Source organism: Cephus cinctus, unplaced genomic scaffold, assembly GCF_000341935.2.
Source record: "Cephus cinctus unplaced genomic scaffold, Ccin1 Ccin1_scaffold2579, whole genome shotgun sequence".
NCBI lineage: Eukaryota > Metazoa > Arthropoda > Insecta > Hymenoptera > Cephidae > Cephus > Cephus cinctus.
The window spans coordinates 66,379-84,534 of record NW_014334302.1 but is presented as its reverse complement, the minus strand read 5'-3'; the positions used below and the strand labels follow the sequence as shown (position 1 = coordinate 84,534).

General features: G+C 47.0%; 1 protein-coding gene across 6 annotated transcripts in view; it reads right to left on the bottom strand.

Moving 5' to 3' along the window:
• Positions 1–18,156, bottom strand: part of LOC107274258 (WD repeat-containing protein 47) — a 35,895-nt gene that overhangs the window by 3,401 nt on the left and 14,338 nt on the right. For 2 of the 6 annotated variants that reach the window (XM_015753222.2, XM_015753221.2), the window contains exons 4-6: positions 16,929–17,042; positions 16,729–16,813; positions 592–788 (exon numbers count right to left, since the gene is read on the bottom strand). In XM_015753222.2, coding sequence (XP_015608708.2) covers positions 592–788; positions 16,729–16,813; positions 16,929–17,042 — 396 coding nt within the window. Of the gene's footprint in view, positions 1–591; positions 789–5,166; positions 6,506–10,588; positions 10,806–12,468; positions 14,026–16,728; positions 16,814–16,928; positions 17,043–17,439; positions 18,078–18,156 lie in introns of those variants that run through there. The other 4 variants (XM_015753225.2, XM_015753223.2, XM_015753228.2 and 1 more) reach the window with 4 other exon arrangements.

The following is an 18,156-nucleotide window of genomic DNA, read 5'->3' as shown; positions in this document are numbered from 1 at the left end:
CCCGTTATTCACGAACCTTTCCTAAGGCTACGATCAAATGTCCTGCGTGCTTCGTGGGTTTCTTAAAAAGTATAGGGGAAAAAAGACTAGTTACTGCAAGAGCACGAAAAAATAAGTAAAATCCCAAATAAGCAAATTTCAGGACCCACGACGCATAGCCGTTGTGCGATCTACGTATTATGTCATATGTCTGCACGATCGTACGATGGAAAGTTCTTTTTTTCTTCAGTTTCGTAACCATCGCGCATAATCGTACCGGTTTGACGTAATCGTAGCGGCAGTCAATGCAGCGGTCATCGGTCATTGCACTTCGTTAGTAGGCGCAATTTCGCAGCGCGACGGATTAATTTCGAAAAATCGAGATCAATAACGATTCCAATTGGCCAGGAGCGTCAGGACGTAAGCTCGAGGAACGAGTCGATTTACAGAGTAATTTTTGCTCCGGCTGGCATGAAGGTTCTGCCAGCGCTCGCGGAAGATCGTTAAGGATCGTTGGGACCCATCGACATATCGGACAGATCGGATAGATCGGATAGATCGACACGCTTATAGGCCCCTGCGTGCCTTATTTTCAAAATGGCCGATACTTACCGAACGTCACTGAGTTTCGGGTAGGCGCATATTCGCAGCGTCTTTGAATTTGATCCGACTGCGTAAAACTTTCCATGGGGATGAAATTCGGCGCAACGAACAGCCTGAACATCCTCGAGCGCAGTAACCGGAACGAATCTGGGTCGACCGCCGTTGCTACTTCCGTTACTCGCGTCTAGTTCCGATCTTGGCTCCTGCTGTAGGGAAAATCAAGATCCAGAGTCATTATTTAAAGATACACAAAATGGTGCTCTCTGAGTCACGCTACAATTGTTAAAGCCTATAGGGACGCCTTCGAAGAATTGCGCAAAAGCACAAAGTCTCTCGTAAAAGCAAGTTCACTTGATGCTAGATCATCGGGCTGCAAGAGTGCAGATACAATCTGACAATGAAAGCCAGCGAGTCAGGACCAAATGAGGGTTAATCGTTGCGAGAGCTTTGACAGGTGCGCTGCCATCGCTGCTCCCGGCAACACGAGCCAGTGACCTTCCGTCGAGCACCTGGGCTAATTAAAAAAGTTCGGAAGGTGATCGTCAGACGTAACGGATGACGAAACTTTGAATAAAGTAGAAAGTCCGAGGAGGACGAACTCGAAAGGAAACGAAGCGAATGGAGCCCAGTCGGTTGTCCTGCAGGCAGAGCTCCGAAGAGTGCGCGGGACGTGCGCGGGACGTGCGCCGGACGTGCGCCTCACGTGCGCGATCCTCCAGCGGATTCGGTAAATCCGCAATGATCTTCGCTTCGCATCGGTGCTTACTCGAGGATTCAGACTAACCGAAAGGCTGAAGATACGACACGGCGGGACTACGGTCTATTCCTTTGAATCGTTTTAAAGTCCCTCGCTCGACTTGCGCAACGTCGCTCGGGAACGCTTTTCATTTTTTGGACCTTTTTACTATTCGAGGACTCCGATTACTCGGAATTATCTCCGAGAACGATTATCGCATTTCTGGCAAAGCAAACGGACTGCTGGCTACGCGTTCCTCGCTGTCTTTGAAGTTCCTGACGTTCCTGACGTTCCTGACGTTCCTAATATATTTTAAGCTTCCAAAGATTTCATTGAGAATTGCTTGCGCTCGTCTTAGAAGCTGCGGCTGCGATTCGAGTTTCTCGAGGAAGGGACGCGTCGTCATCTCACACCCGACACCCTTCCTCCGATGGACCCTTGGACAGCCTCCTCCACGAATGAGATGAGATTGACTTGGCCCCATAACTTCACTGTCTCTTCGTTCCCGCGAAGTCCTGTGCAGCATTCGCATTTTTTCTTTTCTTCTTCTAAGCGTCTGCGTCTTCCCGTTTTTCTGTGTGCTCGTCGTCGCGCGAACGACGGTAGCGAATGCCTTGACTTTCACTCAATTTCTAAAACACTGCACGGGTACGCTTATTCGGCACGAGGAACTGTCTCGTAACCTGTCAAATGTCGCCGCTACGATGAGGATAAGGTTACATCGTCACAGTTGATGTGCATGTATTATAGATATCTTAGGATCAATTAGAATTGCAAGACGATGCGCCATAAATACGCGATCATTAAGTAAAACGAGAGGATCGCGAATTGAATAATCGAAACAATCGGACACTCGAGAATCACAACGAATCACAACGAATCACAACGAAATGCTCGTTCGTTTTCCTGCTAGCGACTTTATGAGAAAGAAGTAACCGAATTAACAGATTCCCCCTCGCAACTCCAGCAACCGCTCGGTGCGCCGTTTGACACGCACGTTTCCGTTCTCGAAGATTCTGGGTCAGCCGAGCGTCCATCCGTCGCGGCGGCGATTCGACCTTCGAGTTTTATCCCGATTTCTCCTAGGTACGCATCGGGTCCTCGTGAACGTCTCGCGGCTCTGCAGAGTTCGTTGGCTTCTTATTTTCGATAGAGCGCACCTATCCTGCCTGAAACTGGGTTAAGAGAGAAACTTTAACGAAAACGAATAATTTACATATTATTGATTCGAAAATGTGACAATTGAGAGCGTAACGTCAATGACTCAATTGCGTCGAAAATATCCATTCGATGCTTCGTGATGCTTCGTGATGGTTCGTGATGCTTCGTACTCGCAGGCATCTCGAAATCCTTTATTGTTTTCAGAAAGAGAAAGCGTCTTAATGCGATTCGATGCATTTTCTTTCGCATCGCATGGGGAAACTCAGATTGGCCGATACTCCCAAGTGAGTTTCTCACGGTTCGCAGAGATCGAATATTCCGCTATTAAATGTCGCCCGTGGCGGTGGGAGCGTGCTTCTGGCGCATAGGAACGAAAATGCTCTATTAAATTAATTAATGATCTTTAAAAGATTTCCATTGCGAAAGGCTCCCGCAGCCGCTTCAGTACGAGGGTTGTCAGATAACGTCTCTCTCTCTAGGAGGATCAGAACCGAATAAAATGACGAGTGTCGCCTCAGAAGGATAGAAAGGGGAGATGATGATGTCGGATCGACACACAACACGCACGCACGAACGCACGCACGCACGCAACGAATGAAGCCAAAGACAGTGACGCTATGGTCATCAATTAGCAGCAACAGGCCAGAGAAGGACAAAGAAGGAACGGAGTTCAGCTGCTTTAACTGCGACAAGAGATTCGAGCCGTCATCTATCTGTTGAGAGAGAGAGAGAGAGAGAGAGAGAGAGAGAGAATGATCCTCCGTACGAAATTCACGCTACGACATTAATATGAAAGGACTGGCAAATAATGATATAACGATTAAATGAGAGTAAGAGGTGTAACGTTACGTAACGTGGGGTGACCTTTTGAGAGAGGCTGCATCTTTTTTTCAATCCTACGAGAGCAGCCATCTTTCCGGCCTTTCCACTCGAGGGTTCTCGCAGTTTTAGCTACGAGAAAGAAAGCAAAGGAGACTTTCGAAAGGCATGCGCGACACGTCGTCGGGCCGGAGGCCGACTAAGAAGCCAATCTGACGTCCTAACGCACCGAATGTGCTGCCAACATTCCGGCAGGTTGTCATTCTCTGTTAGCCAAGACGAATCTTCAGAGAAAAATAATAACGAGTAAAAAAAATAATAACGCCGAGAGTTCAAAGACGAAAATCCGGATACGATCTGGTGAAACCAACCGGATTGTATCTAGGTTGCGGCACACTTTTTTTAAGTACTCGCCGTGAACGTCATTAGGTCTATTTGGTAGCCGATTCAACTCGCGAGAACTTCCCCAGTGGATTCAATTTCCTCCTGATTCGAGAAATCTCGAATTTCTACTTTTTGCTCTCTAAAGCTGATTTTTGTTAACCGGACATTTTCAGGCTGCCCATGTTTCTCGGGAAACTCAAAGCACCCAAGAGGACACTTGGTATCCAGAACGCTCAGGATTCGGCAATAACAGAGCGCGAGAAGTCGCATCGGCTTCTTGCCTGCAGCCTCCGAAAAGAAAACAAAGCGACAAGATCGCGATGGCACGGCCTAGTAGACGCAATAATCTTCGAATCTCTCTCTCTCTCTCTCTCTCTCTCTCTCTCTCTCTCTCTCTCGGCAGGGTATTTTCTGTTATTCTCGGATGATTATGCGATTTTCTCCACACAAAGTCACTCTCACCGATCGACCGATCGACCGATCGACCGATCGACCGATCGACGATCCGTAGCAAAGATATATCTAACTAGCAGGATGGCGATCCATCGTGTTCTAGATCGGACGCACGTCCTCTTTACGGGAACGTTAATCGGTACGAATGTTTAGGGATGTTCGAAGAAAGTGGTAAGGAACATTTGTGAGGTACCAACAGGAACGAAACATTCTTCTCCGTGAAAACCGTCCTACTAAGTAAATCGAGGCAATTTTCTTTCTAGTTCTCAGAATTTATCGTATTATCGGAATATCAGAAAATAAATATATATGTACATACAATGGCGGTACCTCTTGTTACGGTCGGAACAAGGCAGAAACTTTAAGGCAGTCTCTGTCCAATGGCGTAACAGTTCCGAAAAACAATTTCCTGGTTAACGATCGGTAATCGACTTCCTGTCCTTCCCTTTCCTTTTCTTTCTCTTCCCTCTCTCGGCGCACCAGAAGAAATCCGGACAAACGAAAGGATCTCATGGCCCTTGCCAGCACAGAGAGTAAAAGTCTTTCCCATTGACTTATACATATACATATAAGAGAATCCCTCGTCGAAATCGAGTAAAATTCCATCCCATCTACGGATCATGCTGCGTTTCGCAGAACTACTTTCTAGCGGAGATACGAGTTGGCGAAAGGAGCATTTCAGATTCCAATCGACGTAGCTACGAGCAAAGACCTATTAAAACGAATGAACAGCCGTAGACCGTGAACGGATGCTCGTTGCGATCGAAAAGGCGTCGTCGGAGTGCTTTTCTTTTATTATATTTCGAATCTAGCAAAAGGCGAAAAAAGGTCGACTCGAAACCGATTAAAAAGAGAAGAAGGACGGTTGAAGCGATGAGGGCGGGGAGGCCAGGGTAGCGGTCACGAAAGGCAGCAGCACCTCCACCACCACCACCACCACCACCACCACCGTGGGTCGTCAATTGCTGACTGTCGATTATGAGATTGAATGAAATAGCGCCGCCATTCTTTTATTCTACGGGACAACGAACCATATAGCTTCCACGACGTCGTCCGAGTCTCGCGTTCCTTTTCCCCTCAAACTTCTGCACCAAGTCGGACTTTCCGCATCTCTCGAAATTCACGTCTCTCGTCCCTTCGACCTCGAGTAAATTCTCCATCGACCTCCTGCTCTGCATTCGACCCTTGTGACCCGTGGTTACGTGGTTCCCGTTCTCATCATTGTAATCCTCCCACTCGCTGATCTCGCTCCTAACATCCTCCAAGGATCTCGTCCTGCCAACGGAGCAGGTGCACGGCGGGAGGCTACTTCTACCATGGCCCCCAGAACTCTTGGCAGCCCTTGTTCTCGCACCTTCCGTCAGCATCATCCTCGGCGAGAGTCCCATCGCTGGGACTTGGAGAGGCTGACCGGCCGGTGGCGGAGGCATCGCGTTCCTATAGAGCGGCGTCAAATAGTAATAGTCGCGTCCCTTGTTTCCAGGCATTCTCGTCGGCAAGTAGTTGTAGTCGTGACTGGATAGATGGGGCGGAAGCCACTGAGATATCGGCTCGACCGGAAGCATCGGTCGGTAGCAGAAGGAGGGTCCTCTCGAGGGGCTATTGCGATACATTGGAGGCCAAGGCCGGTGCTTCCCGTCGTTCCCAAGACGCGGATCCATTCTTGGATCAAGAATCCTTAGGTCACCCATTTCATCGAATGTCACTGATCTTCACTGATCTTCACTGATCTTCACTGATCTTCACTGATATCTTCACGAGATTCAAATGGATGCGAAACACAGGCTCATAGGAACCAGAATCGATCTTCACTTTTCCAATTGACGTTCGACGCCGTCAATACTGGATTCCATAACCATCCGATACTCTTCTCCTTTCTTTTTTTTTTTTTTTTTTTACATTCGGCTAATACTCTATTATCCCCGACTATTTTCTCCTTGGCTCTCTTAATCCTCTCTTAATTCTCTCTCGTGTCTCGTCATTACGAGATGGCATAGAATTAATGGACTCTACGATGATTTCAGCTACTTCGAATTGACGCAATGGCGGGTGTCGTCGGATTATTTTGATCTTATGAAATTTTGTTAAATAGCTAGTCCTTTACTCGGGTGTGATATTTAACCGGTTGACGTATCGATCGATATTTGGCCGATGTGGACACGAGACAGGAGCGGGATCGAACGTCCACGAGGAGGCACTGCGATTCACGTTTTCACGATAACATCCTTCGTTTCGACACGAAGGACCACGTCCGGCAAGATGAAGGTCACGAAATTATGGCTAGATACACGACGTCGTTTTCATGCAAGCAGGAGAACGCGACTGTACTCGGCTGAGTGCAGCGGAGGAGTGTGTAGGTAGGTATGTTCTTGCCGAGTGAGTTCGAGTAGATGAGGAGCGACCTACTTCTTCCCGAGCAACGTTCTCTCTCTCTCTCTCTCTCTCTCTCTCTCTCTCTCTCTCTCTCTCTCTCTCTCTCCCTCTCCCCTCTTGCCTCTTGCCTCTTGCCACTCCACCGCCTTCTTTATCGTCCCTTCACTCAACCGCGCTCATCCGTTCGCTTCCTCCATCAAAAGACCAGAGTCTTTTCCAAAGCGAGGAGACTGCGTCCATTGGCAAATTTTTGTCAAGCGTCGTGCATCATGATATTCATGATTCATCGTCATTCGGTTTCCCTGCGAGGAGCTTCTCACGTCTTTGATACTGTCGACGCGAATTCGGAGCACCCTGAAGTTACGATCTAGAGGATCGATACCAGCGAAACACGATTCTAAGAACGGTACACTTTGGCAGATATAGATTCTCTACGTTCTCGAGGAGGTTGCCGGCTTTCACTCCGGATGCTGCATCCTTTTTTCAAACGATACTCATGACAGTATGCTGTACGCATTAGAAACTTGGAGAGATTATTTGCACTACAACGCTGTCGGGCAGCGACAACTCTGTCGATTTGCCGTTGAACGCCCACACGCGTGGCCGTCAACACGGTCGACGCTATTGCCAGTTCACCCAGTCGCAATGCACCTCGATTAGGAAGATTGGAAGATTGATCCGCGGGGAAGATTGGAATTCCTGCTCGTTTTCTCCGTTCACGAGTGACCTGGGATCAGTTAGGTAGATAAAAGTGGTAAGGCGTGCGCATGGTAAAAGCCTGAAGAAGAGGACTCCTGCAGTCGCACCGCCAATGTCCATGCGTTACACCTAACCTACCTGCGCAGCAAGCAGCTACCGATACGCTCCGTTAACAATTTATTGTACGATTGACGATGGCACCTCTTATCCTTCTTTTCCTTTCCCTTTTTCTCTTTTTGTCTTTACTTGTAGAAACGTCACCTCACCCCCCATGAATGAGCTCTCACACGTTATTCCCAATGACTTGCAATTGAAACAGCTCGACTTAACGAGGAATAGTTCGTTTTTAAGTGACGAATAGAGAGAGAAAGAATAGAGTATTTTGCGATACCTAAAAATTACGAAGCAGCATGCTACGAGGAAACAGCAAGACCTTCCCCGTGGGTCTTCTGGTACAGGCCCCAACTTACTTAATCGGTCAACTCGCACTGGACTAAAGCAAACGGAATCTACATCGCGGAACGTCCTGTTACTCGATAATTGCTCCTTCGTTAAAATGCTCTGATAAATCATCATGAGTTAACAAGTACGATTGAAAACACTCTAAAATATAATAGGTTCGTATGCACAGGATCCGTTCTTCTGAGCTTAGTTTCATCAATTAGGCCATTTCGTTTCTCTGATTTGGTACATGGATCTGCCCAAGTGAGATAGTCTTGGGCTATGAGAGATCGGCCATCAATCGCCACGTCCTTTGAGACGAAGCTGAGGCTAACAGACGAGCGATTCGGCATATTTGAATTTCGAAAAAGAATAACTCTAGGTCTTGCTTCCTGTTCATTTTTTGATTGCTGACTAGGGCACACAAAATTGAATATTTACGCTCACTTTGGAATTTCTATCAAAGTTTCAAGTAGTCGGCTGCTAAGCTTAATCCCGCGCGCTGCATAACACGCAAATCTTACGAAAAATGAGTTTGACGAATTTTTTAAGCTCACAAAATTGTTACATCAATTTCAATTAATTAATAATTTTGTGTACGTTGTTTTCTCCATATTAATTGAATTTTAGGACTAACCTAAGTTCGAAATAGAGCCCGGCGCACTGTCGGCCCAGTGCACGGTATGCTCGGCGGCCACAGACTCTCCCTGCTACCTCAAGCTTCATCATCTAATTGTAAGACGGTGTCATTCGAATCGTTTCATCGATATGAAACGTATGGGTATAATATTGAGAAAGTACGGATACTTTTTTAATTGCTCAAGTTGTTCGCTAAAAAGTACCCTGAAACTCAAGTGAACACACATGTATAATGAGCTGTCAAAGAATAAGCAAATAGCAAATATGAAGAATTATGCCAGGTGAATAAAATCTAATAAACGTCGGCAGCTCGACAGAGGCGAACCAGCATATCCCGGAAGAAAACAGAGGCAGTCCTATCGGTGCGATACATCGGCATTTTTGCTAATTGTAAGATGCAGAGGAATTATTGATACACACTGCCAATACTAAAGATCTCAAGAATTACCGAATCGTCAGGGTCAAAGGTTTCGCCGGTAAAGAGAACGGTCGGCCGAGTTTCGACTACCGGAAAAACCAGCTGCAAACACACGTGGCCTGGTTTATAAAATAACTAAACTCATTCATCAGAGGCATTCTATATGGCTTCTTGACATCTTTTCAAATGGTCAAATTCCTTTAAAGTTCGATCTACGTCGCTTTAAAATAATTATCCTTTAGTCATTAAAGTATATACAACGTGTTATATGTCTTATTTATAAGGCAAATCACGAAGAAGAAGATAGAAAGAGAATACAAGAGAGCGGAATCGTGTGCTCGATGAGCCTCGATTGGTATGCGTCAAACTTCAGTATATTCCCTTGTATACCCAGAGTGCAACTCTGCGCCACATGACATTTGATCGCTGCAGAACAATTTGCCAATCAAAAACGTTATAATAGCATTTCTACTTCCCGGTTTTCCATTTCATTGATGTCCTGATTCTCTTTATTTGACTCGCAATACTTGAACAGATTGATAATGCATAATTTCAAATACATACTATATACCGGGGTGTGATGGTGGCTAAGGACTTTGAAGAATGCTCGTACGACGGACATGAATCGGCAATGTAGATTCCACAACGTGCCATACCGCTTTACCAACGGTTGAAAATTTTGAGCGCTGGAGCATCGGCATAAACGACTCAGAGAGACTGTAGTTCGAAAATTGTTCCGCAGTATCGTGGCACGTGACACATTTGTCTAGTTCAACCGTTCTACCGCTAGACGGAGCTACGTTACCAAATTTACCATCAAAGTCGAACGGGAGATGGAATGTATGGATACATATGTAGGATAGACACACACACACACACACGCGCGCGCGCACGCACACGCACACACACCCACACACACATGTATTTCGTCTCTCAACTCGACTCCGGTGGAAATATACCAGCTGTGTTACTCTTAGGTGCATTCAGTTAATTAAGTATTTGAGTTCTGAGTTATCGACCGAACTCTCTACGTAGTATTATAACTTGTAATGCGTATTCGCAGTGCCACTTATGAAAACAATTTGCCATTTATTTTTCGCAAGGAGGACTCTTTTTATTTAATCGAAAAGGCCTGTAGTAGAGAGCGTGTGTTTGTCTTGAATTTGAATAGGGATAGAGGGAACGGTGACGGGTTGTCATTTGCCATTCGCTATTTGCGGTTATCGATTAAAATTCATTTACTTGATTATCGAGAAACACGTTTGTTTTGGCGCTGTCCGCCTACGCTGCATCAAACATGCCTGTCACCAGTTGGTACGCAACGAAAATATAATAACAAGTTAATCGAGCAACTAATTATACAGGCATGCGCGTGGAGATTCCGACAGAGATACCTTAAGAATGCTCCAAAAATGGCAAAGCCGTAGCAGCCAAGTGAATTTGCGTCGTAGCGAAATCGACTTCATTAGGTCCAGTGGAAACTGCTCGGGGATTTTATGTGGGCGATCGAATGCCAATTAGCGTTCTTCCGAATGACGCAGGAATGCACTAGTCACATTTGCTCGTGTAACATTTTGATAGATCAAAACAATATTTAAAAATTATAACACGCACTTCCCTTTGTACTTGGGTTCCAACGATCGAACCAATTGGATCGATTGGAATTATCCGTAAGACGACACGTTCATTTTGACCTTATAACTCGGTGATCGCGAATCCTCATCTCGCAAAAAGAAATATGGCGACCGATTATAGGTGCTCGTCGCTTGCGCAGGAGAGAGACAAGTCGTTATAGTCCTTTTGCTCGATTGACGAGCGCATGAAAGGTGAGAAAGAGAAGAACAAGAGAGAATAAAGAATAAAGAATAGCTCCTTGTATTTACCTGAAAGTCGAGGGAGTCAAGGGATTCCGCGGATTCTCCTGAGAGAGTCTCGCGTCTCTCGTGTCTCTCGTGGCCCATCCACACGAGAAAAGGGATAAGCTTCTTCTCAATGTATAGCAGAGGACGCATCGTACGAACTACGGTCGATCTGTCCTTGGGAGGATTTCTCTTTTTCTTTGGAAAGAGAATCGCTGGACAGTAGCCGAGCAAGAGTGCTTAGATCCTTCCTGCTCAAACAGTCAAGAGACTGTGTATATATAGGTACTTCCGATAAACAGGGATTCAACAAGTTGACGGTCTAGCTTGCTTCGAAACGACTGACTGACTGACCGATTGGATGATCGAGCCACTCGATCGTTCCCTCAACTTTCAGCAGCCGTTGCTCTCACAATCAGTTGATTGGCTCAGCTTTGCAACATTTACCGACATGCCGAGAGCGGCCGAGTCTTTGAACCAGAAGACGACTTTCCATTTCTGTGCGAGTCGCACGAGACTCTCGTCGTTGGGATGCTGTTGACGCTTTTATCGCTCCAGACATTTATGCTTTAATCCGCTTCAATCGGCTCCGATCCTCTCAGTTATTAAATATGATATTCGCGAGTAGCAAATCTGAATGTAAAGCGATTTCTCTCAAGTCTTGTTGCGATGTGCTTCATGCAGAAAATCTTTATTGCAACATCATTTTGCAGTTTCTTATAAAAAGCAGCTGATTTGAAAGAGTCGAGTTGAGCAACTCCGGCTCGGTGGTACGCTCGCAACGCGGAACTAAGGTATTGTAGAAAGAAGTATTCTACGTGTACGATACTACATTGCAATGCGTCATGGGAAATGCGAATGACGGGGAAAGACCAAACCTCAAAATGAACTGAAAGAGAAAAGTTAATACTACATGTATTTTTGTATTTCGTCCCCAGAACGTCCACACCAACCGCAGCAGCCCTTTGCGAGCTTGGGATACGGGAGAACGATGCTCCTGTCGGCTGCCCACTGCGGGATTCTTATTACGCGCGAAGAACGAAGAAACTCGAGAGGACAAAATGCGAATCGATAAGTAAGAAGTTCAAGCTGTTAATCGTGACGAAACGTGATCGGAGCGTGATCGGAGCGTGATCGGATATTCCTAGGACAGTGCAAGTAATGGCTGCTAAAGAAAGATTCACGGGACAATAGTGTAGGCCTCGATAAGGCGACGCATTATCATTGAGAATGCTATTTTAGTCCCGCGACGGAAGTAAGGCCTCTTTAAGTTGCCCTGATCCATTTTTCAAAGTCCGGAGTTTTCTGAAATGGTCGCGCGAGCCGCCGCCGATCCTCGCATTATGCCGCGCGCGTTTCCAAGCCTTCGCGTTTCTACGTGGCGACACGGCAGCAGTGGGTGACGGTTTCGCAAGGAATCGGTGAGTAAGCGGCATCCGACATATAGCTCCCTGGCCATGACTCCATGCACGGCGTGCCGATGACGTCAGCCCGCGTCGGGGCAACGTCAAAGTCGTTTCTCTCGTTCTATATCACACGCATCTGGCACAATCGTAATCCGCCTGTACCAATGGGTCGCTTCTCTCCAAATATTGACAATTTGCCGCAACCTCCTGTTAATCTACTGTTACGCGTGTGGAGCTACTTGCGCGCGTAACACTAGAGAGGGAATTGATCACCGAGGAGTCGTCCGTCATAGAATGAAAATAAGCGTGACACGCGCCACCAAGGCAAAATCTCAGGCGCTCTTCACCGCGCACCGCGCACCGCGCACTCCTTCTATTTCGTTCTTATCTATTCTTCCTTTACGATTATCGCTCCCGCGCAGCCCTTCGCTGCACATGTTTCATCGTAAAAGGAAGATTACGATTAAGCAGAGCTGGTTCCTGTCTCTGAATATTTACCTGATCGATTTTCCTATTGACGATGTCTTCCTCTTCCCATATAGGATCGTCCCATCCTCCGGAGGAGCCCGACGATCCTCGACGACCCGGGTCCCAGGAGTTCCTCTTGAGATTCTCAAGCGAGTCAGTCGAGCACTTTCGTCTGTCGTAGGACCCCCTTCGGCGGAGGCTGCCAATATTCCCCGAAGGCACGGGTAAACTGTCCTTCCTGAGGTTCCCGACTGAGCCCATCGCCGAATCGCGTCTCGTACTTGCACCTTGATGCGCACTCAGAAGGGACGAACCTTTGAGGTTTCCATTAGAATTCGAAAGAGAGTTCTTCAGATTTCCATGCGATGACGAATTCCAGAGGGTTCGCAGGGTTCCGCCGCCGTGCGGCGGACTCCCGAAGACGCTCACGTTGCTGCTCGAGTTCGCGAGTGAATTTCGTCGCGTTCCTGGCTTTTGAAGGTTCAACATCGATTTGGCCACGTAGTCGCGTCTCAGAGGTGAATTGTAATTGGACACCGTGTCCTTCTTGAGACATCCGACTGATCGACCAATGCTGTCTTTTCTGAGAGGAGCTCCGACCAAGCCGCTCGAGTAAGAATCTCTCGAATCCCTTTTCGAGTGGTTTATGGCACCAGTCGAGGCACCCAGAGGATTTCGCCTCAGGGTATTTGGGAAAGTGGACGGGTGTATCTCCCTCTTCGGCGGAGACATCGGGATCCCCAGGGAACTTCTTCTGGTCAGAGGTGCAGGGACGAAGCCCAAGCTGTCCCGCCGTCCTATCGAATCCCTTCGTCCGTGGAGGATGCTTCCGAGCGAGCCACGTCGGTTGGCGCAGTTCTCCTTGGCATGTTTCCCGTGAACGTCGCAACACTTGTCGATTTTCATCTCAACCGTCACGAGTTCGGGCGAGTTCTGTTGCTGCTCCAGTTTGACCTCTCTGAAAAGAGCCTCGAGCCTCTTGATGGCAGCTTTGGGATTTGCCGACGAGGACATTGCGAACGATCGAGAATGACTTTCCTCTTTCACTTTCGAGATATTCGGAGGCCTGCACTGATTTCTTCCTTTCTTCCTCTCTTTTCTTTTCACTAGTCCAGTTCCGCCGATCAAAGCCACCAATTGATGTCAATTGGTGCCTCGCACTTGCAAAGCACGGGAAGAACCTCTTGTGTACAATAATAAAATGAGAAGCCCAACCAGTTGCTATTTCACGATCGTAGAGCCTACGTCACAATTTCTAGAGTTGATTTGCTAATGCAAGACATTCACTAAAGAAATAACTAAAAAATAAACAAGGTCCAATACGCCGGCAGCGAGTCCCGTAGTCGTGGCCAGTTCGTTAAGGAAAAGATGTATAGACCGAGCAGAAGTAAAAGTAGAAGAAGAAGAAGAAGAAGAAGAAGAAGAAGAAGATAAGAACGAACGAACGAATGTCAAAATGAATCAAGTAAGGAAATCTGAATCGCGATGTTAGAACACATATCGATAGGCGCGTGTGTGCCGTAAGACTCGCGCGACTGCCGAGGTACTGGCCCGTGTACTGAATCTCAGAGTCCCAGAGTGAGAGACTCGTAGCGCCTCAAAGGAGCTTGAGATCCCCTCCAACTGGTATTCGAACGCAAACTCTCCATATTAGGTCAAACTTATGGGTTTATTGCGCGAAAGCATGTAAAAGAGCTCGCTGACTGGGTGGCTATACCCATCGAGAAGTTCCTTGCGGAGTCTTGCTAGATCAATTGAGAAGCCTGGAGAGTTCGAAAGATACTTATCAAAGGAAAACAGAAGGCTTTCGTTCGTGAGAAATAACCAGTGACGCCTGCTTTGAACCTCTGACAACAAAGCCTTCGCCCGAGCAAGTATCTCGATGTGGATAATTTCATCGGTGACGGTCGCTTATCCACAGTTACGGTAAAAAAACATCAAGGTCTCGTAGCATCGATAACGTCAAGTCGTAAGTTGTTGATTCGCATGTATATGTATACATAGAGGATGAGCGTTATCAGGTTATCACTTATCAGGCAAGAAATTACGCAGCGGGGTTATCATCATGTAACTATTATGTATTATTAATTGAGATGAAGAGTAGATCACCCGTGGGAAAGAAAGTTTGCCCGTCGTCGTCGAACGAGTCTCTGTCGGGAAGCGTCCGCGAGTCTCGCTTCTCGCTGTTTTGCCGACACAGAGAGCTGAGCGAGTTGAGAGAACGGAAAGATGCCCAAAGGAATGCCGCGATCGGCAAGAAGCGATTCAATGGAGAATCAACGGAATGAGAATGGAGCCGAACGGAAGAGCCGAGTGGGACGTTACGAAGCGCGTACGTGACCAGAGACTTTGTATTTTGCTGGGCGCCCGGAACTCAATGACCGTTACGACATCCGATGAAACCGTTAAGATCTCTTCTGGTACCCTGGGGTCCGTCGAAGATGCTCCCACGAAGATGCTCAAGGTGCAGGCAGGCGTGCGCCTCTACAGCCGTTTCTTCGCTAATCCCAGCGCCAGCTATTAGGCATAATATGTCAAAACGCCGTCCGAGAATAATAGTGCGTACTGGCACTCTCATTGAATTCCATCAAGTGCCACTGAAATGACTTTACTTTGAAAATATCAATAAGATGGAGCCACTGTATTCCTTCTAACTGATCGGCGCGCAATTTCTATCCAGAGACTGGAGGAGTCTCAAGTGAGTTTGAGAATGACTCAAAGCATAACAGACAGCACAGTGTGCGAGAAGGCTGCTCGCATTGCCCGCGCTATTGGGTGTGGTGGCGGAGGTACGATCGGGCAGGACAAGGCAGGACAAGGCAGGACAGGAAGTACCAAAGGCGTCGTGCGCAATGGCGTATCGGCGTATCGGCGTATCAAGTGCGCATTGGTGCCTTAGCTACTTAGCTACTTAGCTACTTAGCTGCTTAGCTGCTTAGCTCCTATCGACCGACCCAGCGTCTCTTTGACACCTACGAGAGGTGTTTATTAATTCCAGTTCACCTTGGCAGGTGGACTTGTATAACACTCCTGCTCGTCTAGCCCTTTCGGAAATCTGATATACTTGGAAATCCATAGGTCTACAATAACGGGATTCGAATGTCGTAGAGAATGGTTCTTTGCACAATAAGATCGCAGCGCTTTTACATGAATTCTTTCAATTACTGGAAAAGATCCTTTTGACGACTCCCCAACCGGTAAATACCATATCAAACAAGAGAGCTCGCCCACGTAACTGCCATTTTGGGATAACTCGATGATGTGTTCTCTAATTTTGCAGCAGACCAACAACAATTAACCGAGTTGCAACCGATTTGCATAGGCATAACGTCAGCTCAAACCATGTTTATTCTCGTAACGCAAAAATGGATGTTAGAAGTTGGATGGATCGCGTGCGTGGGTATGCGAGTCCTTGGTCCACGAAAATGTTAATTTAGACTCACGCGAGCTACGCATTATCGAGCATCGCTAGTAATTGCTTCGAAACGAGTCCGATACATTACTGATTGTGACTATATCCGCCGAATCCCACTGTATTCTTCCTTCGACTTCGCGTCATTTTATCGCGCGGATACTTTTGGCACTGAAAATAGTTCTTTATGATTCAATCATCGGTGAATGGAAAGAAAGATAACATGAGCATGGAGTGGTCGCTTCCCAATTATGTGAATTACGTAGAAGTTGAAAAATGTCACTGGTGCCACTGCTGTCGTTTGTTGCCCGAAACTTCATGTGACACTCGACCGAGGACGAGTAGCCTCTGAAAGTGTTAACAATAGACTAACGCATGTCGACTCTGTCAACATAATGATTGCCTTATTTTTTTACCAGGCACTTCCCGAACTTGAACAGGAAAGCCTATTCGAATGCAAATATCGAATGATGCAACTAACCATATTGTGAATTCTTCTACTATGTAAATATCTTTTGGAGTAGTTAGCTTGGGATTAAGGTTTAATTCGACCTACAACCACATATGTATATCAGTATTAAAAAGAAAATCGAAAGCAGCATTTAACGTGGGGCGTCGGCTCATGGAATTCAGAAAACCGATTGCCCTTGATTGCCCTCAGCAATTACATCAATCAATCGAGTTAGAGCGGCAAAGCTGCGCTCCCTGATAGATTCGAAGAATCGGCAACCACCGTTCGACTGATATTTCAAGATAAACTTTTAGTTGGTTAAATTTACAGAAGTCCAAACTACTTGAGGAGGCTCCTCAAGTAAATTCAGGACGGATGCTACGTGACGATCGTTTCGAGTTTTTAAATTTGGTTCGGATTAGCTTACCTTCATGGATTTAATGACGTCGTAGTGCCCGTCTTGAAGTCTCCTGGAGTCGTCGTAGAGATTCGCAGGTGTTGAGTTTTGTCGTCTGCAAGAAAGGAAGAAAAGTGCGATGGAAATTAGAGGGTCCTAGCCCTACGACGTGACCCAGATAATTTTTCAAAGAAAATCAAATTAATGAGTTTAAGGTTAATCATTCTTACACGATGGGATCCGATCCGTTCAATGTGGTTTTCGGCGACTGAATTCCTGAATGAACTGGGCTGCTCGAATGAACAGGCGATGGTCCCTTGCTCCCCAAAGGCGGCTGTTTAATTCTGTAACGAGATATAAGCAATACGATTATAGGGTACGTTCATAGATAAAAGTCTACGAAGAAAATGGCCATTCATTTTCGATTCATTGCTCGTTCCAACTATGTTTCCGTAGAATAATTTAATTATTTTTTTTCGAACGCTTTGTCGTGCCAGATCGTTAGGATCAAGAAACTTGTGAGTCCAGTCGCTAGTCGCTGGTACTGTTCGAGGGAGAACGTCGAGAACGTCATATAGGATATTGGAACACAGTAGCGTGGCTTCCTTCGCGTTCCGTGCACCGTTGCATCCGGTTCGTTTCCCTGATAATGAGTTACCGTTATAACATGCCCATGAAGAATCAATAGAAATGACCAAGTGCTGATGAAAATATCGAGGATGTCGACGAAGGAGTCCTTACCGACTGACACAAGGCTGCGCGGAGCTGAGACTTCTGAGACTGCAGGTGCTGCTGTGACTATTTTGCTTACTGTAAATTGGACGATTATTCACGGACACGCTGACCCTCTCCGCTATTCGAAAGCGCGGAGTAGTGGGCTTGTGATACATCATTCTGGCCACGAGAACCGAATAACTGCCGCCTGCCGTCAACTCGGGTCCTCTCGGGAACTGCGCGCTGCTCTTCCTCCGTCACTGCACGCACTCTCTGGCCGCGAAGCCCGATGGACCGATGGACCGATGGTTCATCACCGGCTGTCAAGTTACTTGTCAGGTTCTTTCAGGCTCTCCCACCTTTTAATTGTACAAGTATTCTACTCCGCACATTCGAGAAGATAACAATAATCCGGATGGAAGACCCTGTCACTCGTGGCACGCGAACGACGTCAACTTGTTTAGATGCGATTTACGGCCGGTTGGAGGATCGCCGTTGACCGAAGTCAACGCGCAAGTGGAAGTCGCGGTTCGCGATGCTTCCGCCGGGAAAGCGCGTCGAGGAATATCTGCGAGAGTGACGTTGCGGCGTTGCGGCGTTGCGACGTTGCGACGTTGCGGCCGGAGGCAACGTTGACTCCCTAGTTGTTGCACGTCACACCACGCAGCTGAGTTCACCGCTGACAAAGCTACGCCAGCCTATGGCAGCTCGCTCTGCTCCAGTCTCCGTCGCGCCACAATACAC